This window comes from Coffea arabica, chromosome 3c (genome assembly GCF_036785885.1).
Source record: "Coffea arabica cultivar ET-39 chromosome 3c, Coffea Arabica ET-39 HiFi, whole genome shotgun sequence".
Lineage (NCBI taxonomy): Eukaryota > Viridiplantae > Streptophyta > Magnoliopsida > Gentianales > Rubiaceae > Coffea > Coffea arabica.
In genome coordinates, this window is record NC_092314.1 from 21,274,483 (window position 1) to 21,300,279 (window position 25,797).

At 38.5% G+C, this 25,797-nt stretch overlaps 1 protein-coding gene across 1 annotated transcript; it reads left to right on the plus strand.

The window, feature by feature from the left end:
- The first annotated feature begins 10,905 nt into the window (after positions 1-10,905).
- On the plus strand, positions 10,906-12,009 carry LOC113740885 (zinc finger CCCH domain-containing protein 66-like). The gene has a single exon (XM_027268399.2). The coding sequence runs from the start codon at positions 10,912-10,914 to the stop codon at positions 12,007-12,009; it is 1,098 nt and encodes a 365-aa protein (XP_027124200.2). The 5' UTR covers positions 10,906-10,911.
- Positions 12,010-25,797: the final 13,788 nt, after the last annotated feature.

Consider the following 25,797-nt stretch of genomic DNA (forward strand, 5'->3'; position numbering starts at 1 on the left):
AATTTGTTTGAAAGGATGGTGGAGATTTTTGCTGTTTTAGATTATGTCGAGGAAAGGCAAATGAATTTTACCATTTTTCAGTTTGAGGGAGCGGCACACGCTCGTGGTGAAATGTTATAAGGGCGAAGTGGGAAAGAGAACAAATCCCTTAGACTTAGGCCAATTTTGAGAGGGAGTTTAATGTCAAATTTCTTTCGCCTATAATACAAGAGAGGAGGAAGGATGACTTTATGAAGTTGAAACAAGAGTTACTAAGTGTGGCCGAGTATGAGGAGCGATTCACTAAACTTTTCAAATTTGCCCTTGAGCTTTTGGTCACGGAACGAAAAATGATAAAGAGGTTTATTTAGGGGTTAAATGTAGAAATCCAAAAATTCCTAGCAGCTGCCCAGATTACCGCTTTTACGGATGCCTTGGATAAGGCACAGAGGGTAGAGAATGCTAAGTCTCAATCTAAGGTTTTTCATGCTAGAAAAAGGGGTAAGCCAAGCGATACCCCTGAGCAGTCTGAGAGGACTTCCCAACCACTTAAAATGGAAAAAGGGGCTGGAGGAATGAAGATGCCTAAAAAAATCGGGAGAAACTCCATCAAGGGAAGCCCCGCCAAAAGGAAATTAGAGTAGGCAAGTTCAACAAAAAGGGAATTCTCAAACTGCTCAAGCCGTGACTCGTCACGTAACTTATGGATACTGTGGCAAGATTAACCACACTGAAGTCGAGTGCTAGAGAAAGCAAGAAAAATGTCCGAGGTGCGGTAGTACCGAGCATAAGTTTTCAAATTGCCCTAGAGCTTATCAGGAACGAGAAAATTCTCAACAACCTGCTAGATCCACCGCAAATCAGTTGAGTGCCAAAAGGAGTGATTAATGCTAATGATAGTAAGAGGGATCCAAGTATTGGAAACTCTACGAGTAGGGATGGATATGATCCCAATCGACAAATAGGGATTGTAGTTTTACCCTAAGTTAGACTGGCACTTTTACAGGTTGTAATTGTGTATAGGGGATGACATCCTTTTGTTGTTTTGTATATTGCGACTTAGCATGTTTTGCTATGATCTTGTTGTTTCCCTTTTCCTTTTGAAAAGATTTAATGAAGTTATCCTAACTCGATGTAACTATTATGATCTTTTATAATATATGAAAAATCTACTTTGCTTTAATTGATTTTACAGCTGATATATATAATTATTATTCCACACCTTTAGACATGCGATATGATCATGAACGGCACCTAAGGTAGTTTAAAAAAAATTCTGAGAGAGCACTAACTTTTGTTAAGGTCAATAAGTGTGAGTTTTGAATGAGAGAAGTAGGATTTGATAAAAATTGTTATATAAAGAAATGCCGGTAAAGATTTCTGATCGAAAGGTGAAAGAGTTACGACGCAAGCAAACCCCTAGTAAAGGTCTTATGGAGAAATCATAAAATGGGGAAAGCAACTTAGGAAGTAGAAGAGGAGATCCAGAAGAAATATTCAGAGTTGTTCCTAGATCAAGATATGAATTTTGAGAACAAAATTCTTTTAAGGGAGGAAAGATGTGAGAACCCGAATTTTTATTTTACTTACTTTTATTTCATTTTACTGGCTCATTTAATTATTTATTTACCCATTTACTCTAAATAATTTATTTCATTCATTTCAAATCCAATTGTACGCAAAAATGTGTCATTTATATTTTTAAAATATTTCGTTCGCAAATTTAATTTTTCTACGGTTCGTTTAGCGAGAAATAGTCAACGTACATTTTTTGAAGTAAATTCGGTCCGAAAGTGCAATAATCTTAGAGAATTAAGAATGACCAATAGTAGACTAAGAAAAATTAATTGAGGGATTAGATGTGAGTGAGTTAAGTTAAACTCAATTTGGAGCACTAATGGCTCACTAATCAATCGTTGATTTTTGGGGCCAAGACCACCTTTATGTCATTTCTCTTGTCACTCAATCAAGTTACCCAACTACCACACAAACACTCTTCCTTCTCCTCTACACTTGGCAGGCCATCCCCCTTCGCATCTCCCCTCAAAAAATTTTCAACTTTTGTCTTCCATTATTGCCGCAAGAAAGCTCTCCAAAAATTGCTTCTTGTCTTGGGTCTTTTTGCAAGCTTGGAGGAGGACTTAATCAAGGAAGGAATTTGGTGATTTAGAAACTCAAAACCTAGTATTTACTCTTTTGGCAGCAAGGTAACAACCCAAGAAAACCTTCAACTTTCCTTTCAAAGCTTAGTTGTAAGCTAGTCTAAGTTAATTTAGTTGTTGGGTTGTTGATGGGTTCACAAGAACCTTGACATTAAGTAGTGGACTTGAGGAGGCCTTATAGGTAGCTGCCTTGAGGATTATGGTGTGTTTAATTGTTTGTTTGTTACTTGTTTTGATGAGATATGGTGTAGTTTGTGTTGAAAAGTTCAAAAAGAAAGCTAGAGGAAGATGCATGCATGCTGGCCGAAAATTCTGTCTATGTTGTTCAGCTTTTATTTCAAAATTTTGATACTTGGTTGACTGTGAAATTGATGGATATATGTTGTATATTGTGTGTACAAAATGCCTTTCAAAAATCGTTTCATTTGGTTGCACAAAACTTAAGTTTTGGCAAATTTCAAATATGGAAAAATGTATAGTAGAGGTTCTCGGACAGTGTTCTTTGTTCAAATATAACTCTCTGTACAAAAGTCAAAATTGAGTGCCATTTGTGGCATTCAAAACTAGACATTCGTAACTTTCCAATAGTATAAAAATCTCCTGCTGGTTCATTTTGAGTGAGCCACAGTGTCGGCAAAGTTGACTGTTCTGTTTTGACTGTTTATACGAATGAAACTGGAAGCTGCATCTTGTGGCTTAATTTTGTCCAACTTGTGGAAAGATTTTCAAAATGATGTCTTCTAATAGATTGTAGCATTTTGAACTTAGTTTCCAATGCCACAACCATTCTCAATTTGAGTTTTGTATAGAGTTAGATATGACTTGATTTCGAAAACGCGACAAAGTTGGGAAACTAGAAGTTTTTCCTTCCTTGTTGGCCAAATGGTCAAACCTGTTTTGGGAGGTTATATTTCAAATATTTTAGTGTCATTTAACCATAAAATTCTTATTAAATGTTTTTGGAACCTTGGTTTCAAAAATGGAGTGAATTGGAATTGATTTCATTGGACAAAAACCAATGGAAAGAAAGAAAGAGTGGGTTGGCAGATTTGCTTTGAAAATTTCATGAATTTTAGTCATTTTGTTAACTGGCTTCCCACATGAGTTTTTGCCTATGATTTGATAGAGAGGTAGTCCATATATGGAAGTTTAAGTGTACCAAATTTGGTGTAATTTCAATACCATTTCGATATCCAAACAATGCCCCAAATATTGCTCTTCAAATCTGGAAATTCACTGATCAGTATGCAAGATTTAGCCGATTTTGAACTGTTATATCTTGATGCTCAAAACCTTTAATTTAGTTTCGCTTGTTGTGTTTGAAATTCTATTTGGAACTCTTATTGTGTTACATATTTCAAAGGCTGATTCCATTTCTACAAATTTTGCCAAGTTTCCAAATTTTACTGAATTTACAAGCCTGTTTTGCTCTGTCCTGTTTAGAATCGTGATTTTGAGCTAAAATTTGAATGATTTTGAATTGGTGTCTGAGAAAAGTGTCTTCTAGAAAGTTTTAGTTCTTTGAGTCTACTTTCTAATGGTATAAAGTTTTCAATTTTGGACTTAAGGAACTCGAGATATGATTTTTCAAATTAGTGTCACTCTAAACTAGAAATTTTCTGTTTTCAACCAAATTGCTCTTTTAAGAACTTTCCACCATCCTTTGCAATTGTTAGACTGTTTTAAGTGTAGTTTCACGATTTAATATGAGATCTATTTGAAATTTAAGCTCCATTTCAAATCTTAGTTTCCAAGGGATTAATTTCCTTTTTGTGATCTTTCTTGACTCTATAATTTCCCTTGTTTATAACACTTCTCTTCATACTGGAATTATAGACTTCAACCCTGTTCTTATGGCCTCAATTTTCATGAGTTGGAAACCAAAAGGGAGCTTTTTGACTAGAGTAATTCTTGGTGAATTTTACTAGTTTCATACTTGAACTTGGAACCTTAACTTTGATATCTTTCTATGAAAATGAGTGGAGTTTTAAATAAGTTTTAACTCCATTAGTTTAGATAATGTGAATGCTCCTTGCTTTTTAAGGTTTGGACATGAGACTTAAAGTTTTGGAAAAGAAAACCATTTACCCTTTTCCTCGATTTTCGTGTTGAAAGTGAAAATGGTACTTTCTCTTGGATATGAGATTACTTACCATGACTTGAATCAAAAATCACCTTCGAGCTTTCTTATGCATTATTTTAACGATTTAGCTAGAAAAGCTTCTTTAATTTAGCTCGAACTTGTGACCTTGAGTGAGAAAATGTCTTTCTTTTAATCTTTGTCGAGCACCTAGGTAACTATAATTGTATATGTCTCAGGTGGTCACGAGAACTTCGAAGAGCTCGTTTGACTTCTTGTTTTACTCTTATTTTGCCCTTAGCTAGTGGTGAGTGTCAAGTGCATGTTAAAGCTTATGTGATTGAAATGTTAATTGTACAAGTGTTATATATGATACGTAAACTTGTCGCGGCGAGGGTGTACTTTATCACCCTCGTCCTTTCTCTCTTTTAATTATGTGATACTTGTTATATAAATGCATATGTTTGGTAATTATATATGAATATATTTAACTTGTGATTTCTAAACGAATGCATGTAGCACACCTTGTTCAGATGGGAGGTGCCTCTCATACAGTTTCAGTGCTATAATCGATTCTCTAAGCGATAGCATGTACCACACCAATTCGGGTGGAAGGTACCTCTCATGTCGACTCAGAACCATAAATAATTTTAAGTCGATTGGAGTGATGTCTCATCGACTCAGTTTTCTAAGTGATAGCATGTACCATACCAATTCGGGTGGGAGGTACCTCTCATGTCAATTCAGAACTATAAACAATTGTAAGTCGATTGGAGCGATGTCTCATTGACCACTTATACTTTTGGAGAGCACCCCAACCCATTGGCCAACTGTGTAACTCGAGCTGGTAAGAGTTTAGTCGAGAAGCTTGGTGAACCATGGGAAACATTATAGTTTGATCTTTTAAGATCTTGCTTGGCATACTTGAGTAGTATCGCCCACACCATGCATGTTTGGTTACGGGTCTGAGAGGGTGAAATGATGGATGGGGGAAGTAAGTGGAGTTTTCACGAAATTAATACCTACCCAATTGATGAAGTGTTATCATGTGGAGGTATTGGATCGAGCCTTGGTAAAGTAAGTGGGAATTAGCTCCTGAGAGTTCCCGTATCCTTATTGATTGTGTTTTGTTTTTCTTTGTGAGTTATATGAATATCATAGTGGTTTCTTGTATAAACTGTAATGCTAGTTGTACTTATTTGTTCGCCTGCTTTTCTTGGCCTCACTGAGCGTTAACTCATCCCATTCCATTTGTTATTCCTTAACAGGAGAGTGATGTGAAGAAAGTGATTGGAAGATACTACTGATGGCTAGTCTTTTGTATAATTTGGTATTTTGTAACTGATTTTTGAGAAATTTTAAGATTTGGAACTCGATGTAGTTGACTTGAGATTTGTATCCTTGGATGTACTTGTGCAATGAAATATTATAGTCGTGTTATTATTTTGGCATATTTAGATGTAGTTATTGGAATAGATCTTTTTTTTTATTTAAGAATTGTAGTGAGTCTCGACGAGAGTTGGACAGGCGGTCCGTCAAACCCTCTGGTTCGCTTTAGGGGGAGGTAGGGTCGTCACAAGGAAGAATGAAGAGATTTCAAGGAAAATTTACAAGATAAAAACTAGAGAAGTCTTTGGTCAAAGTTCACTTAATGGCCAACACTTATCATCCAACTATTTCCTTCTTCTTTTTTCTTCTTTTCCTCTCTTTTTTTGTCAAAAATTTTGGCTAGCATGCTAAAGAAAAATAGGGATGGAAAAATAAAAGATAAATAAGAAGATTAGGGAAAGAAAGTCTTGATCAAGTGGTGTCTTTAACCGGTAACAAGCAGCGCAAGTCGATTCAAGCCTATTTCTTTGTCTCTCTTGTATTTTTTATTTATGATTCACTAATTTACTCTTAGCACTTTTAATAACATATTTTCTCTTACTTAAAACCCTCTTTTATCAACTAAATGTAATGCACACACCTCACCGATTGATCATACTATCCCAATGCACCATAAAACTTAGCATGCACCAAACTATAAAAGTAAAAGTAAAACTCTTGACTCTATTATTTATTACAACTATTAAGGGAAGTAAATTAGTATTAAAGAAATTATAAATTAACTTATTCAAAATAAAAGAGAATTATAAGAAAGGGAAAATGGCCAATTTCATCCCTATACTTTTTTATAGTGTCAATTTAGTCCCAATATAATTTTTTTGGCCAATTTGATACCTATACTTATTTTGCGTTACCAATTGAGGAACGCCGCGGCGGCGCCACCATGTAAATTCGATTAACCTACTAATTGAGCAACTAAGCAAGGGTATTTCGGTCACTTCACTGCTTCTTCATTTTTCACTTTTTCTTCTTCATCTTGCTTATCGCCATCCACAGAAGCCATAGCCGGAGTAGCAGATCCGTCTCACTCCAACTCGAGGACAGATGCCAGTGACGTACGCGAGACCAGGCTTTCAGTTTTGGGAATATTGGGGCTTTGCTGAAGAAGCTCTACTGGATTTCAGTTTCCTCTGCTGTTCTGTTACTAGCTATCATCAATTAGAAATTTCTCCTCTGCAAACCAGTAGAGCTCCCACTCTCTCTCTCTTCTTTTCCCAACTATTTCAATACGATTGAGGCCCAAAAGGACTTGCTCTGGAGTAATATGTTTTGGGGACTTCACATAAAGTGATTTTTATCACTTTTTTTATTCTTTAGAGGACCTCATACCTGATATTGTGAGGCCCCAGTCCGTTTGTAAGCTGATATGAGGGTTATTCGTAAAACGGTGGGATGGAATTCGGGTTTTAAGGCTAAGGAGAAAAACCCTAACCTCGGTTAAGGTTGAAAACCCTAGTTTATTTTATTAGAAAGTTTAAGTGGGGTTTTTCTTTATCGCCCGCCTTTTCTACATTTTTCTTTATTAGAACTTTCCCCAGATAATTCTTATGAGTAAATATAGGTTTTAGATGATTTTTCTAGTATCGGTTAGTTTTTGAGAAATTAAAGATATATAACAGACGTGGGACCCGCCAGTACGAAAAGTTCGGAAAAATTCGGCCAATTAGGTTAAGTTCCGGACACTGGGTGAAATTTATCGGGTGTTAAGAGATAAGTAGAGGTTGTGATGTGATTGATGTGAGAGAGAAAAAGGATAGAGATGCTTTAAATGGAGTGACAAGTGTCACTATCTCATTGGTTGGACTTGTTGGACAACTATTCACCTTTTTGACTTTTTACCATTTAGTTAAAATATCTCAAAAACTTACCAAAAATTCACTCTTTCCTCCTCCCTCTTGGTCGGCCATCTTGAGCAAAGAAGAAAGAAAACTCTTCCAATTTCTAGCTTCTATCTAGCTCAAATCTTCCAAAACAATCACATAAACTTGTTTCTACTCCATAAAATCTCTTCATTAGGTGTTATTTAGTAGTTTGGTGAAGTGTTTGGAGAAGCTAAGGTGTCAAGCAACTCTCTCTCTCTTGTTTTACTAGGTGAGTACTGAATGAACCTTCTCCTTCATCTAATGAAGCTTAATTGATGCCTAGTGATAGATAAAGTGATGAATTTTGTGGTTATTTCTTGCTTTTGGATGAATTGATGAAGTTTTCAATTTATTGGTGATTTTTCTGGTTTAATATGATCATGATGGTGTGGCTATCTATGATGATTGGAAATGATGTTTAATAACTCTAGTAGGTGTAAATGATTGATAATTGCAAGCAATTCTTGGTTTGGAAGAAAATTTGGAAGACTAGGGTTTCATATCCCTCATTTCTGTCCGGTTTTGTATCTCATGGATAGAGGCAGAATTGGCCTTAGCTTAAAACATAAAAGTTGTAGGTATTGATGTGTTAGAGGTGACTGTAAAATTTCAGGTCAATCGGAGTAGTGTAGAATGAGAAAAGTCAAAATTACTATTGCTGTTCTGGATTCATCCGAATGTAAGAACAGAGTCTGAAATTGGTTGTTTTGGCTGGAATATCTTTGGAATTGGATGTTAAGGTCTTCTGATGAAATGTATCCCCTTAAGTTCTATATATGTCTGTAAAATTTCATGTCAAACGGAATAGTGTATTCTGAGTTATAGACAGAACACTCAGGCCTGTTTTAGCCATTAGTTTGTGTACGTTTTGAATTTCAGCTTCTGACCGTGGGTTTTCCGTTTTGATCCAGTATGATCTGGGTGTCAACTCCTTCATAAGAAATGTAGATCTTGGTCTCAGCTTCGAAACGGTATAAAGTGCGTCAAAATCCAAGTTCCGTAGCTTCCGTTATGATCAAAACAAGATTGATCGTCAGAACTGCCTTGTATCTGGACAGTTCTGACGGGTACTTTGGCACTCAATTTTCGTTCTGTTCTGAGTGGATTCAGGTCTTGGCCAAAACATCAAAGTTTTAGCCTTATGTCTCAGATTTCTAATGCCTTTGGAATTTCCTGATTTGGACTTGTGAGCTAGAAGTTATGGTCCAGTAAACAGACCCCGTCTGTCATTCAAAATGCAAACTTCTGGTACCGTTTTCCATGATTTCGACTTGTGTTGATTCGGATCTAGTTTAGGGTGTCTTCATGAGAATTGTAGCCCTTCCTCATAGCTTCGAAACGGTGTCTCGTTCACCTTGATCCGATATTCCTAGCCTAACTTTTGATCAAAACGGTTTGAGATGGCCGATTTGGCCGTTTCCGTTTGCCGTTCCGCGCGAGCGCGTGTGCCGATTTTTGCCGTTTTGCTTGTTTTGGATCTGTTAGTAGCTGTTTGTGATATAATGTGATAAAATCTTCTATTTCAGACAGTGGTGAGCTAGGCGGAGCCGGTGGGGCCCACTACTAGCGAACACGCGCGAAGCGATTTTGCTTTAGTACTACTTTTGGTATTTTGAGTAAGTATTCAGGCCGCTCTTGTGTGTTCGTTGCTTATGTGTTTCGATTTGTATGAAGAGGGTACCTAGGCGAGGGTGTACTTTATCGCACTCGACCTAGACCCTAATTTGCGCACATATCTGTACATGGCTTGTGTATATAAGCAATTTTGGAACTAAAACCCTTGAGCTTGTGGCTCAGGGTAACTTTTGAATAATTTTGTGCAATTTGTGAGTTTGGGGCTGATCTCAACACCTCGATGGACTATTCGAGCGGGTTAGGGCTTGGTCGAAGTCAGTCCAACTTGAATTGAGGTCACCAAGTTTGTGAATCCGGTTCACCGAGTTGTGAACCAAGTTTGTGACCCGAGCTTGTGACTCAAGCTCAAGTTTGTGATTTCGTTCGCCCGGGCAAGTTTGTGAGGTGACTGGCCAGTGAGGGTGATAAGGTGTCCGATGGGTGTACAAGTGAAGTTCTACGGACCTTATTTATGGTCGACGGAGTGTCGACAGGAGATCAAAAATGGCAAATGACTTGGCTTTGGAGCCATATGTATCCTTATCATGTGATGTTATTTTTCTGCTTTTTCTTTACTCCTACTGTGTAAATGTGGTTACGTGAAATTTACGTTTTTACCCCTGTTTACTTACTAAGCTTCTAGCTTACCCCGTTTCCTTTGTTTTCCTTAGCAGGGGACGACGCGGGGAACTTTGGGACTCTGCCGTTAGTATAGTTAGGTCTCGTTTGTAATAGTTGGACAGTTAGGATGTTTGTTTTTGTTTTGGTGGTTTGTATAAGGACCCTCCTTAGGGTCTACCTTCTACTGGTTGTTGTTATAGTATATTAGAGAGGTTTGACTTGATGCTTTTGAAGATGTAAATAGAACTTTTGGTGGTTGTTTATATTATAAACAGTTCTCTTTTGATTAATATCGTTTTATTAGTTTTGTGTTTCGAGTCCTGGTGCGAGCTAGGCAGGCGGCCCGCCGATACCCTTGGGTTCGTCCTTGGGAGAGGTGGGGTCGTCACAGATATATTTTTTTTTTGGCAAAACCCGTACCCGGGGGGGATGCCAGCCCCAACTTTTATTGATAAAACAAAATTAAAACAGAAAAAGGGAGTCACCTCCCCAATGCAAAGACTATGCGTACAAGAACCCTATCTTAACCCTCCTCTCTTACCCAACGAATCCCAGGCACACTACGTGAGTCAAGCAAAACCGAGGACCGGATGATTGCCGGCAACTAATGAAAGTGGTCGTATTCCCGTACACCTATAGCTCCAATATCTGCTAGCCTATCTGCCACCGAGTTAGCCTCATGGAACACATGCGCAATGGTGGCCGAGAACCCGTCCAAAAGTCTTCTAATCTTCCTCAAGCAATTACATAAAGGCCACTTCGCAATGACCCCAGAGATAATCAAATGCACCAAGGTTTTAGAATCCACTTCTACCAACGATGGGCGAATGCCCCGTTGTGAACACAACTGCAAACCAAAAAGTAAAGCCAAACCTTCGGCCTCCAAAACATCATAATCCCCAAATTCTTTGTAAAAAGCAACATCCCCTTTTCTTTTATTTTTTTGGAAGAATTTAAATTATGTTGGGTAGTTGATCTTTGACCCAGCAGCTTCTTCACGTTGACGCAGAACGGAGAGTACGACTTGCTGCCCAATTTTCAATATTATCAGACTCGGATCCCCGATCCCCATCCCCCCTCCTCACCCACCATTTTAAATTATGTGGCCAATTTTGCTCTCTGACTATTTTGTAGAGAGAGGACATAGTTGAATATAAACATGTGCAATGGTTCCAAGAGGAAAGATTGTGCTGTTGATTTGGCCATGGGGGATTTTGTCTCTAGTTCTTCAGAGTTGCTCGAGTTCTCAGCATCTGATGATCTTTCTGCCTTTATGGTTGCTGTAGAAAGGGAGGGACATGGTATTGATGAGTTGGCTGTGTGGTATGGTCGAAGAATTGGTTCAAAGGAGATGGGGCTTGAGGAGAGGACACCTCTCATGATCGCTTCTATGTTTGGCAGCAAAAGGGTTGTCAATTACATCCTGGAAAAAGGTGGGATTGATGTCAACAAAACTTGTGGTTCTGATGGTGCTACTGCCCTCCATTGCACTGTTGCGGGTGGTTTTGCTGCTTCACTTGAGATTGTCAGGCTACTGCCCTCCCTTCCTGACATAAAGAATGGTATATACGGGACGGATGAGTTTAGGATGTATACATTTAAGATCAAGCCTTGCTCGAGGGCCTACTCGCATGACTGGACTGAATGTCCCTTTGTTCACCCTGATGAAAATGCTAGGCGGCGTGATCCAAGAAAGTATCATTACAGCTATGTTCCTTGCCCTGATTTTCACAAGGGTACATGCCAGAGGGGAGACGCATGTGAATATGCACATGGAATTTTTGAGTGCTGGCTTCACCCTGCCCAATATCGTACTCGTCTGTGCAAGGACGAGACTAATTGTACAAGAAGGGTATGTTTCTTTGCCCACAAACCTGAAGAGTTACGGCCCCTGTATGCTTCCACTGGTTCAGCAGTGCCTTCCCCTAGATCATTCTCTTCCAGTGCTTCGACGTTTGATATTGCATCAATCAGCCCACTCGCCCTTAGTTCTCCTTCTATCATGATGCCTCCACCCTCAACACCGCCGATGACTCCTTCTGGAGCCTCTTCCCCTATTGGTGGATCTATGTGGCCAAACCAGCCCACCCTTGCACCTCCAAACCTGCAGTTGCCTGGCAGCAGGTTGAAAGCTGCCATAAATGCTAGAGATATTGATTTAGATGCTGAACTACTTGGTCTAGATGGTAATCGTCAGTGGCGCCAGCAGTTGTTGGATGACTTGTCTAGCCTTTCAATATTATCATACTCGGATCCCCAATCCCCATCCCCATCCCCTCCTCACCCTCCTCCTCCTCTTTAGCAAAGCCCCAATATTCCCAAAACTAAAAGCCTGGTCTCGCGTACGTCACTGGCATCTGTCCTCGAGTTGGAGTGAGACGGATCTGCTACTCCGGCTATGGCTTCTGTGGATGGCAATAAGCAAGATGAAGAAGAAAACGTGAAAAATGAAGAAGCAATGAAGTGACCGAAATACCCCTGCTTTGTTGCTCAATTAATATGTTAATCGAATTTACATGGTGGCGCCGCCGCGGCGTTCCTCAATTGGTAACTCAAAATAAGTATAGGTATCAAATTGGCCAAAAAAATTATATTGGGACTAAATTGACACTATAAAAAAGTATAGGGACGAAATTGGCCATTTTCCCTATATGAAAATATAAATGAATTTTCTAGTATTCACACTCTCTCCCCTTAAAAGAATTTCAACGTCGAAATTCATACTTTTACTCGTAAATAGTTCAGGGTATTTCTCTTGCATATCCTCCTTTTATTCCCAAGTTGTTTCCTTTACCTCATGGTGTTTTCATAGAACATTAACCAATGAAATTTGCTTATTTCTCAAATCTTTCATATTTCGGTCTAATAGTCGAATAGGTCGTTCCTGTGAGGCCCCAGTCAGTTCGTAAGTTGATATTAGGGTTATTCATTATTCGGTGTGGTGAAATTAGGGTTTTAGGGCTAAGGAGGAAACCCTAATCTCGGTTAAGATTGAAAACCCTAGTTTATGTATTATTATTCGTAGGTTCGAGCTATAATTTATATTCGGTGTTCTAGTGTGTGTTTTGGCATATGTAAGTTTAGGATTCGTTTTAGTTTACAAAGGTTTAGCAAGTTGAAATGGTTAGCAAACTCTAGATTAGCAAACCTCTAGTGTTACAATTTATTAGAAAGCTTAAGTGGAGTTTTATTTATCGCCCGCCTTTTCTACATTTTCTTTATTAGAAAATTCCCCAGATAATTTTTTTATGAGTAAATATAGGTTTTAGATGATTTTTCTAGTATCAGTTAGTTTTTGAGAAATTAAGAACGTATATCGGACGTGGGACCCACTAGCGCGGAAAGTTCGGTAAAATTCGGCAAATTAGGTTAAGTTTTGGATACTGGGTTTAATTTACCGGGTGTTATGAGATAATTAAAGGTTGTTATATGGATGAGAGTGGAGAGAGACAAAAGGATATGTATGTATTAAATAGGGTGACAAGTGTCACCATATGATTAAACCTTACAATTTTGACTACTATTCACCTTTTTACTAATTGACCAAATAAACCAAAAAAATTACCAAAATCATCTTCATTTTTAGCTCCTTATAGCCGGCCACTCTCCAAGGAGAAAGAAGAAAAACCTCTTCACTTTCTTACCTTCAATCTTGCTCAATCTTCGATTTCAACCGATTAAATTCGAAAACTCTCCATAAAAATCCTTCTCTTAGTAGTTGTGAGGTGACTAGTGAAGTTGTTTGGAAGCTTAAGGTGCTAAGTGGTCTCTTTTCTTGTGTTGATAAGGTGAGTGACTATGGAACCCCTCTCTTCTATCTAATGATGTTTAATTAATGACTTGTGGTTGTTATAAGTGTGATTTGGTGGATTATTTCTTGATTTTAGTTAAGATTGGTGAATTTTTCTATTTATTTGGGATTTTTCTGTTTTCATATGATTCATATGTTGTGGCTTTGTATGATGATGGGAAATGATCTAAAATGAAGCTAGAGGATGTGAGTGGTGGTTAATTGCGGAAAATTTCCGCATTGAACGGAAAATTTCGGAATTAGGGTTTCGATTATCCCATTTCTGCCCGGCACTTTTTATCATGGTTAGAGGCCGAATTAGCCTTAGGTTAAAACATGAAAGTTGTAGGGAATGATAGTTTAGAGATGCCTACAAAATTTCAGGTCAATCAGAGCAACGTAGCTTATGAAAAGACTAAATTACCCCTGCTGCCCTGTTTCTACCCGAATTTGATAGTTGCGTCTGTACTTGGATTATTTTGGTTGGGAATACTTCAGAATTGGTTATTGAGGTCTTCTGATGAATTTTAGCCATGTATCTTAGCTTTTGGATGGCTTTGGAATCACTTGGTTTGGACTTAGGTAGCCTGACTTATGATGTTTGAACCAGAATGCAGTTTGTGAACCTATTTTTGTGATTCTGGTGTGGTATATTGCATTTTTGACCTAGTTACACTTTAAACTGGACTGAGTGGCCTTCTTCAACATTGTAGCCTCTTAAGTCCTTAATATACCTACAAAATTTCCAGTCAAGCGGATCTATGTAGCCTGAGTTATGGCCAAAATAGTCACATCTATTCTAAACTGCGAATTCTGTCGCATTTCTGGTTTTAGCTTCTGCCCTGTTTTGTCCGTTTTGATAACGCACGAACTGGGTGTTGACTCATTCATAAGAAATGTAGATCTTGGTTTCAGTTTTGAAACGGTATAAAATGCGTCAAAATCCGAGTTCCGTAGCTTCCGTTATGACCAAAACAAGATTTATCGTCAGAACTGCCTTTGATCTGGACAGTTCTGACGGGTACTTTGGCACTCAATTTTCATTCTGTTCTGAGTGGATTCAGGTCTTGACCAAAACATCAAAGTTTTAGCCTTATGTCTCAGCTTTCCAATGCCTTTATAATTTCCTGATTTGGATTTGTGAGCTGGGAGTTATGGTCCAGCAAATATACCCGGTTCGTTACTCTAGAGTGCAAATTCCTGGAACGGTTTTCTGTACTTTCGACCTATTTCCGTTTAGATCCGGATTGAGGTGTCTTCATGAAAACTGTAACCCTTCCTTTTAGCTTCGCAACGATACCTCATGTACCTTGATCCGACACTCGTAGCTTCAATTAGGCTCAAAACAGTTTTGATGGCAAAGCGATTAGGTTCCCATTCCCGTTTCCGTATGCCGTTTCCGCACTCGTATGTGGCGATTTTGCCGTTTTGCTTGTTTTAGGCATATTAGTAGCCGTTTATGATATTATGTGACGTAATCTTCTATTTCAGATGGTGGTGAGTTAGGTGGAGCTGGTGGGGCCTACTAGCTACTCCTCGCGGCACAAATTTCGAACTTTTGTTCTTTTGTTCGTTGGGTAAGTATTCAGGCCGCTCTTATGTGTTAGTTGCTTATGTGTTTCGATATGTATGAAAAGGGTACATAGGCGAGGGTGTACTTTATCGCACTCGACCTAAACCCTAATTTACGCACATATTTTTACATGGCATATGTATATGAATCATTTTGGAACTAAACCCCTTGAGCTTGTGGCTCGGGGTGACTTTTGAGTAAATTTTGTGAAGTTTGTGAGTTTGGGGCCCGATCTCATGACCTATATGGACTATTCGAGTCGGTTAGGGTTTGGTCGAAGTCAGTCCAACCTGGTTTGAGGTCACCAAGTTTGTGAATCCGGTTTGCCGATTATGTGGACCAAGTTTGTGACCCGAGCTTGTGAACCAAGCTCAATTTCGTTCGCTCGAGCAAGTTTGTGAGGTGTCTGGCCAGAGAGGGTGATAAGGTGTACGGTGGGAGTACAGGTGAAGTTCTACGGACCATTATTTGTGGTCGACGGAGTGTCGGCAGGAGGTCACGCATGGCAAACGATCTGGCTTTGGAGCCACCTGTATCCTTATTATGTGATGTTACTTTTCTGCTTTTGCTTTACTCTTACTGTGTAACTGTTGTTACGTGAAATTTATGCTTTTTCCTCTGTTTACTTACTAAGCATATAGCTTACCCCTTTCCTTTTGTTTTCCTTAGCAGGGGCCGACGCGGGGACTTTTGGCACATACACTAGTATAGTTAGATTTGCATGTAATAGTTGGACAATTAGGATGTTGGTTTTAGTTTTGGTGGTTTGTATAAGGACCCTCCTTAGGGTCTACTCTTTGGTTTTGGTTATAATTATAAGGATGTAATAGTATGAGCAGGTACTTTTGAAGAATGTAATTAGAACACTTTTGTGGATTGTATATATTGTATATAGTGCTCTTTCGATTTATCTAGTTTTATTGTTTTAAGTTTTGAGTCCTGGCGCGAGTTAGGCAGGCGGCCCGCTAATACCCTCGGGTTCGCCCTTGGGAGAAGTGGGGTCGTCACAGTTCCTCATAGGTTAAAGATTCGTCAAATTTAATATTCTCTGGTGGCAGTATATGGGTCGGATCCGGGTGACATTTCTTAAGTAAAGAGACATGAAAAATATTATGGATTCGAGATAAACTTACTAGCAACTCTAATCAATATGCCACCTTTCCTATCGGTTGGAGTATGTGGAAGGGACCTATGTATCTGGGTTGTAATTTCTTTCCTTTTCCTGCCTTAATCTTTCTTTTTAATAGAATAACCTTAAGAAATATCTGATCTCCTATTTAAAGTTTCAAATTTTTTCTCCGATGGTCGGCATAGTTCTTTTGTCGATTTTGGGCGTTTGAAACCTTTGACATATCACTTTTATCTTGTCGTAGGCTTCCTCAATCCATGGTATTGTTACTAGGTTTATAACTTTTCTATCTCCTATCTCATCCTAGTGGATCGGTGATTGGCATTTTCATTCGTAAAGTGTTTCATATGGTGCCATTTGGATAGAAGAGTGATAACTATTGTTATAAGCAAACTCGACTAACGTCATATTCTGGCCTCAACTTCCTCCAAAATCCACAATACATGCTCTTAACATATCCTCAAAGATTTGAATGGTTCACTCTGACTGTCCATTTGTTTGAGGATGATAGGTTGTGCTATAATTCAATTTAGTTCCTAAAGTCTCTAGTAACTTCTGTCAAAATTGAGATACAAATTTAGAATCTCTATTGGATACTATGCTCGCTGGTATCCCGTGCAATCTTACAATTTCATCCATATAAAGTTTGACAAGTTTTTTCAAAGAATATTTCATATTAACTGGTAAAAAATGTGTGGACTTAGTCAATCGGTCCACTATCACACAAACCGCATCATGGTTCTTTTGAATTCGTGGCAATCCTGATATAAAATTCATCGTTATGTGTTCCCACTTCCATTCAGGTATTTCTAGAGGCTGTAGCAAACCCGACGATTTTTTATACTCAGTCTTTACTTGCTGACAAGTAAGATATTTTTGGACAAATTGAGCAATCTCTAATTTCATATTATCCTACTAATATAGACTCTTGAGATCTTGATACATCTTGCCACTTTCAGGATGTACAGTATATCTAGAACGGTGAATTTCTTTTAAAATGTCCTTTTTCAATTCTTCATCTTTTGGTATAACAATGCGATTTCGAAATCTTAAAATTTCATCGGAATTTAAATTAAAGTCGGGTAACTCTCCCTTTTCCACCTTCTTCATCCATTTTTGCACCGTTGATTCTTTCATTTGACCTTCTTTAATTCGATCTAACAATGTTGATTTCACTATAATATTTCCAAAGATAATTTTCTGTGGTTCAAGACGAGGGTTCCATTCTCTAATATTCTCTAACAAGTTTCACTCTGTCATCATCAAACCTGCTAGTTGAGTCTTCCGAGTTAAGACATTAGGCACTACATTGACTTTTTCTGGATGGTAATTAATGGTGCAGTCATAATCTTCTAAGAACTCCATCCACCGATGCTGCCTCAGGTTCAATTCCTTCTAGGAGAATAAATATTTAAAACTTTTATGGTCTATATACACTTCAAAAGTCACCCATACAAGTAATGTATCCATTTTTTCAAAGCAAACACGGCTGCAATGAGTTCTAAATTATGGGTTGGATAATTCTGCTCGTGAGATTTTAACTTTCGAGAAGTATAGGCAATTACATTCCTATTTTACATTAAGTCACACCTCAATTCTTCTCTCGAAATATCTGTATATACCATATAACTATCTTTCTCATTTGGCAAAACTAACATTGGTGCCATAGTCAAAAGCTTCTTAAACTCTTGGAAACTAGTTTCACATTTAGCGTTCCAAATATATTTTCCTTACTTCTTTGTCAAATTCATTAAAGGTCCAATAATTTTTGAGATATCCTTTATAAATCGACGGTAGTACCCTACTAGACCCAAGAAATTACGAACCTCAGCAGGATTCTCCAGCTATTTACATTTGACAAAAGCTTCTATTTTAATTGGATTCACAGTGAGTCCATCTTTTAAAATTATATGGCCTAGAAATGATACTTTCTCTAACCAGAACTTGCACTTGTTAAATTTGGCGAACAACTGATGCTCTCTTAAGGTTTACAATACCATTCTCAAATGTCGTTCGTGCTCATTCTTAATTTTAGAATACATCAAAATATCATCAATAAATACTACTATGAATTGGTCCAAGTAATGTTTAAACACCTGATACATTAAATCTATAAATGCTATTGAAGAGTTAATCCAAAAGGCATCACCGTAAACTCACAATACCCATATCGAGTGTTAAAAACAGTTTTTGGCATATCCTTCTTCTTAATTCTTAATTAATAATGTCCTTGTCTAAGATCCAATTTAGAAAACATCACAACCCCTTGTAACTGGTCAAATAACACGTCAATATGAGGCACAAGATATTTATTCTTAATTGTCACCGCATTCAAATCTTGATAATCGATACACAATCGCAAATCTCCATTCTTCTTTTTAACAAAAAGCACTAGAATGTCCCAAGGTGACTCATTCTCATGTATAAATCCCATTCTAACAAATCTTGCAATTGCAATTTCAATTTTTTAAACTCAAGGGCGCCATCCAATAAGGGATTTTTGAGATAGAAGCAGTTCCAGGTGCCAAATCAATTTTAAACTATATTTCTCTTTCAGGAAGTAATGATACCAATTCATCAGGGAATACATCTGAATATTCATTTATCACAAACATATTCTCTAGTTTAACCTTTTCTTTGGAGGTGTTGACTAGAAAGGTTAGATACTCCTGTGCCCCCTTACTCAATAATTTCCTAATCCGAATTCCCGAAAGAAGGGCAGATGAAATTAAAGTACCCCTCACATCTAATTTTAAGGTTATTTCACCTGGTATGCAAAACTCAACTACTTTTGTTCGGCAATCTAATCGAACATGATAACGAACCAACCAATCTATACTTATGATGACATCATACCCCTTAATAGCCAGACTTATAAGGTCTACTACCAATTTTCGCTAACTGACCCAAATTCATAGTTTTTATACACTTCGTTAGCAAATAAAGATTGATCACCCGTAGGTGTTCTCACTTCTAAATCATATGGTAGCCTCTCGGCCTCTAGGTCAATTCTACACATAAAAGTAGGGTTGACAAAAGAATAAGTTGCACCAGAATCTATCAAAATCTTGGCCAAACAAAAGAAAACAGGGATTATACCTTTCACCACTTCCGATGACTCGGGCACTTGTTGCTGGTTTAAAGTATATACTCTGGCTGGCACTCTCAGCCTATTCCCTCCTATATTGGTCGATTTAGGGTTCGTCCTATCGGCCCATTGGGTATCACTGGTGAGTGGATAGGTTGCAAGTTGGTGCTTAGCACTCCCATACCATAAACACTTTCGTGCCTTTCGCAAGCAATTATTCTCAGTATGATTTGACTTTTTGTAATATCCACAAGATAAATAAGGGGTTGATGTTTGGTCTCCTTGTGAGACACGTTTCAATTGTCCCCTTCCACCTTAGGTCCCTCTCGACAACATTTCCCTAGGTGCCCCCGGTAGTCTCACATCATCGGTTCCTCGTCCCACCTTAGGGGGTGGCATACTACGACCACCTTGCTATTGCCATTGGTCTCTACTAGGTGCACTCTTCTTTCTTGCATGAAAAGTCTTCATTTGCGCCCTTGCAATCTCTATCCTCTAGGCTTTCTCCAGAAGTTCTGTAAACGTATTGATTTGGGCCGCCACTAAGGCCTCTTGAATTTTCATATTTAACTTTTGTACAAACCGCCTCACTCTTCTTTTGCTCCATAGTTACCAATTTCAGAGTAAATTTGGTGAAATGAGTCTCATACTCAGATACACTTAAGACTCTCTGACGTAGCCTGATGAAATCGTCCTTCTTTTTCTCCTATGCTATGGGTGGAAGATATTTTTCGTTAAACTTTCATATGAAATTCAACCAAATCCACACTGTCTGCTCTCTCCCCCACTTAGCCCTAATTACATTCTACTAAACTTAGGCTGGTCCTTCGAATTGAAAAACAGCAAAGTTCACCTATGTTTCCTCCGTGTAATTCAAAGCAGCAAAAATATTTATCATTGTTTCCAACCATCTCTTAGCTATTTCTAGGTCTGGCTCTCAAAGAAATTTGGGAAGAGAGAACTTTTGAAAACGCTTTAGGGCCCTATTTTCTCCTATTTTAGGGTCCCTAAACTGGTTAATAGATCCTGCTGCTCTATCAACCATGCTAAAATATCACTCATTTGTTGGATTGCCGTTGTTACCTGATTTCCTACTTCGGACTTTGGCTCATGTTATTGCTCAGTCGTCGCGTCTCTTTCTTCCCTGGGTTCTTGTACTTGTCTACCCCCATGTCTACAGCTAGTACCATGTCCTCGACTAGCCTCACATCTTTGATTTCATCTACCTTCCATACCCCTTTTAAAAATAGACTATAGCAAAAGAAAGTTACCATAAATACACTATATTAGGATAACAAAATATGCTTAGAGCAAAATACACTATATATATCCCACAATAGGTTTTCAATACCTAGTCACCAGATATTATATATGTAAACCCAATAAAGTCAAGTGCATATACCAAAAACTATAGTACACAAAGCAAAACAAGTGTTATATATGTCAACTTTATCAGGTCAATAACAAAAGTATATGCAGGCAAAACAAGGAAACAATTGGTAACCTCAATCGCCCTAGTCCCATCCTATAACCCTAAAGTTCTAGGTCTCTAGTCTAGTTCATCACTGAGCTGGTCGATTCGACTACCTCCCCAGGTGCAACTGGCTCTTCCTCAGGGTCCTCCTTAGGTTCAAGGTCAGATTCATTAGGGGTTCCTTGACTTTCTTTGGTTAAGTTCACCTGTACCACTTCCTCTATGAGCACCACATACTCAGTTAAGATGTTCTCAGTTCGGTCCCTTATTTCTCTCACCACCCGAATGAGACGACCATTTACCTCCTGTACTTGATTTCAAAAAGCATTGGTGTGCTCCTGTTCCTCAAGAATAGAAGTCTCAATCTCACAAATTCTATCTCCTTGCATCCTTAGCACTGCCCTCAGGCACTCAATCTTCGTCTAGTTTCAACGATTGGCATTAACCAACCTTCTCCTCTCATTTGCTATGGCAAAAACCGCTCTATCGAGATATGAGTAGGTCTGCCAACAATCACAGTGCCTGACCCTACGCCCTATAGCCCATCGAAGTACTGGCCCTCCTGAACATTCTTGATAGCTAAGCATCTAACAAGATCGTTCGAAACTCCTATTCCCACCGTTTCCTTCCATTTCCTATATTACAAGTAGCATCAAGAGAATATGCAATTTAGACAAATTAAACTAAGTTAGCCGCCTACTCTCTAGGGTTTCACATTTAGACATTCGTACACAAACCATATCAAGTACAAGTCACTCAATCCGCTCAGGTTAATTCAAACGTAAGCTCTGATACCACCTGTGACGACCCCACCTCTCCCTAAGGTATACCTCAGCATTTAACGGACCACCTGCCTAACTCTCGTCAGGACTCACTCACATAGATTCAAAGATAACTTATAATTTCAAAAGTTTAAGAACCAGCTGTTCCCAAACTTAAAATGTATATTTATACATGCGACTATTTCAAATATCCATATATACCCAAATGTAACAAAAGATTCAAATTCTAGTTGAACTCTTAACCCTAATCGAGCACTAGTGCTAGTACAAATACAAAAGTCAAAAGGTCTAGACAAAACCAGCCGGTCTCACGCCCATGCTCGCACTCCCTGTAAGGAAAACAAAACTAATAGGGTGAGTTAAAACTCAGTGAGGTTCCAAAACATCATGCAAAATCAGTAGCAAGTTGACCATTATATAAAACTTGAAATCCCGAAATGGGCAAGTGCAAAAATTCATGAAAGTAAGCAATAACACTTCAAGTAACAAGTTAATTAAGTATTCGATACTTCTAGATATGAGGATACAGTTTGCTCTTGCGAGCAAATTCAGTCGTAGCTTGTACAGAAGCAGTTGACACTCTATCAACTCTCAAAGTACTGTAACACGTCCAGTAGAGTACCACTTAACTCTAATCTCTATTCACCAATCAAACCCCCTATCGGCCCTGAACTCCAATGTTAATAGTGGTGGTAATACTCGAGTATACTGAATCTAGTAGACCATATCCAGTGGATTACACAATAAATAATAAACTGTACCTATGGTTCGCCAGTCTCTTCGACCAAGCCCTTACTGGTTTGTTTTTACCAACTAACCAATAAGATTGGGATCCCAAGCAGTATTCAAGTCATACACATATACATCAAACCATTCATAACCAGTGTACAGCAATTAGTCAAATTAGGAAAAGTACGATAAAGTACACCCTTGCCTAACCAAACAAGTCAAGTACTATCCAATTACATTAAGAAGGCATTGCATTCAAGTATCAAGTTCGGTCATGCAATTGGAGACACTCACCAATGATTTACTGGTTATCAAAATCAAACTCAAGTCTAGCCCCTTGGCCAGAGTCAAAATCTTCAAACCCCTAGGAGAAATATGAAAACCAAAGCTTTCCTCTCCAAATCACTCCACTACAAACCTTTTTGTCTCCTTGTTGCAACTTTCTTCCAATTAGATTAGTAGTTCTGGTTGATTCCTCACTAATTCAAGGCAAAAGCAAGGTGAAAATGGAAGTTTTCTTCTCTCTCTTTCCCCTCTAAAAATTGGCCATGAAGGAAGGAAGAATGAAGGAATTTTGAGAAAAATTTACAAGATAAATACTAGAGAAGTCTTTGGTCAAAGTTGGCTTGATAGCCAACACTTGTCATCCAACCATTTCCTTGTTTCTTTTTCTTCTTTTCCTCTCTTTTATTTGTCAAAAATTTCGGCCAGCATGCTAAAGAAAAATAGCGATGGAAAAATAAAAGAAAAATAATAAGATTAAGGAAAGAAAGTTTTGGCCAAGTGGTGCCTTTGATCGGTAACAAGCGGCGAGAGTCGGTTCAAGCCTATTTCTTTGTCTCTCTTATATTTTAACTTATGATTCACTAAATTACTCTTAGCACTTTTAATCGAATACTTCGTCTTACTTAATACCCGCTCTTATCCACCAAGTGTAGTGTACACACCTCACCGATTGATCACACTATCCCAATACACCATAAAACCTAGCATACCAAACTATAAAAGTAAAAGTAAAACTCTCAACTCTATTATTTATTACAACTATTAAGGGAAATAAATTAGTATTAAAGAAATTATAAATTAACTTATTCAAAATAAAAGTGAATTATAAGAAAATATAAATGAATTTTCAAGTTCTTACATGGAGCCTTTCACAGCGAAAGAGGTAACAAAAGCTCTCTCTTAGACGCATCCATATAAATATCCAGGTCCAAACAGTTTTAGTCCAATCTTTTTTCAGATATACTGGAATATTGTTGGCCAAGATATCACATCTTTTGTCCTCTATTTCTTGAATAAGGGTGTCTTCAATGATAAAATTAACTTTGCTTATCTTGTTCTTTTTCCTAAATGCAAGAGTCCTGATCAAATTTCCCAATTTAGACCCATCTCTCTTTGGAATGTTGTTTATAAACGTGATTTGAAGGTACTCACCAACAGACTTAGGCGACTTTTGCCTGAAATCATCTCAAACTCCCAGTCAGCTTTCATACCAGCAAGCTAATTACTAATAATGTTTTGGTTTCATATGAACTACACCACTTTATAAAGGCTAAGACTTAGGGTAATGGTGGTCTGAATTACTCAAAGTTGACATAAGTAAAGCCTTTGATAGGGTATAGTGGAACTTTCTTTTAAGAGTCATGAATGCCCTTGGTTTTGACGCTCATTTTACCTTTCTCATCCATAAATGTATCTCTTCTGTCTCCTTTTCCTTTATACTCAATGGTGTCCAGGTGGGCTCAATCACCCCTCAAAGAGGACTTAGACAAGGTGACCCCTTATCACCTTATCTATTTCTTATCTACGGGGAGGCTTTCTCTTGTCTATTGCAGGAGTTTGCTCGTTGTGCAAAATTGCGTGGCATTGCAATAAGCCAGAGCGCTCCACCAATATCACACCTCGTGTTTACTGATGACATGCTTCTCTTTGGAAAAGCCACCTTGGAAGAAGCGCAGAACTTTCAAAAAGTGATCCAGATTTATGAACGTGCTTCTGATCAGTGTGTCAATCTTGAGAAATCTGCAATAGTGTTCAGCCCAAACACCTCTCAAGAGACTCAAGTAGCTATCTTCCTACTATTGAACATGCCAACGGTTGATTCTCATGAAAATATCTTGGTCTCCCGATAGTAGTTGGCAAATCGAAATCCTAGATTTTACTTCTATCACGGACTGGGTTTGGAGCCGCTTGCGGGATTGGTGTGACAGCCCTACCTCCCCCTAAGGCGAACCAAAGGGTTCGGCGGACCGCCTGCCCAGCTCTCACCGGGACTACGGATCCGAAACGAGCGTAAACCCTAGCAACCGCACAAAAGAACTTCGAGAAGATAACATTCACTATCCGAAACCCAAACAAGCACAACAACTTTAGATAACCTTATAAAAGAATATTTCCAAACCCAATCAACTTAGGAACATGGTTAAACACTTTTATATACACATGGTTGCAAATTTACAATTCAAAAAGGAATTGTTTAGTTAAAATACATTTAAGGTTTTCCAACCATCGAGGAGCTATACAAAAGAATACTAAAACTAGCTCAACTCATGCTTCAAAATATCAGAGTCTCCAAAAGGTGGTTTCCTGTAAGGAAAACAAGGATAACGAAACGGGGTGAGCTAGAAGCTCAATGAGGTACCAAAATAATAACAGTCAAGAACCAAGGAACTTCATGCTCAATTAATCACATAGGTGTACCAAATAATGAGAGGAACAAAACAACTTAAATAAAAGGATACAGGTGGCTCTCAGGAGCCAAATTCCCCGTTGCAGTACTTGATCCGACTACGTTGACCCTCCGTCAACTTTCAAATAAGGAAACTAGTCCAGTAGAACATCACTTTATCGCCAAATCCCGTTCACCAATCATACCCCCTTACCGGGCCCGAATGCTAAATAGAAACAGGAATGGTAATACTCGAGTATACCGGAATAAAGAGTCTCAATACCCAAAGATTCCCCAAGATTAGGTACCAATGGATTGTCAATTTCCTCGACCAAGCCGTTGCATGGCTCGATTTAATTAACTCCCCATGAGGTTGAGCTCAGGTTTAACAAGGAGGTCGTTGGACACACTTCCTGTAAGTCCCAAAGACAACCAAGAGGGGGGGTGAATTGGGTTGATTAAAATCCTAACCAAATTTATGCACTTTTTCTCTTCATCATCTTCAGCAGCCTCTTCAACTGGTGCCTTGCCTTTATCTAATGTAGAGGTGCCAAGAGGAGTCACAGGGGTTGAAGAACCAGGATCCGGAATTGATGAACTTGGATCAGTGGGGTGTGACTCTTTGTCATGGGAAACTTCCTCAACCACAGGTGGAGGAAAAAGAAGATTCTTTTTGTCAAGAAAGGCAGTTTGTTGCTCAGAAGACATGGTGAGCATTAGGCCATGTTCTAGAAGAAGAACATGCTGTTTGAGTTCATGAAGAAGCTCAATTACTTCATTACTTGAAGAGGAAGATGCTTTAGTGGCAGACTTCCTAGGGTGAATGGGAGTGAGTGAAATGGGTGAAGGATCAT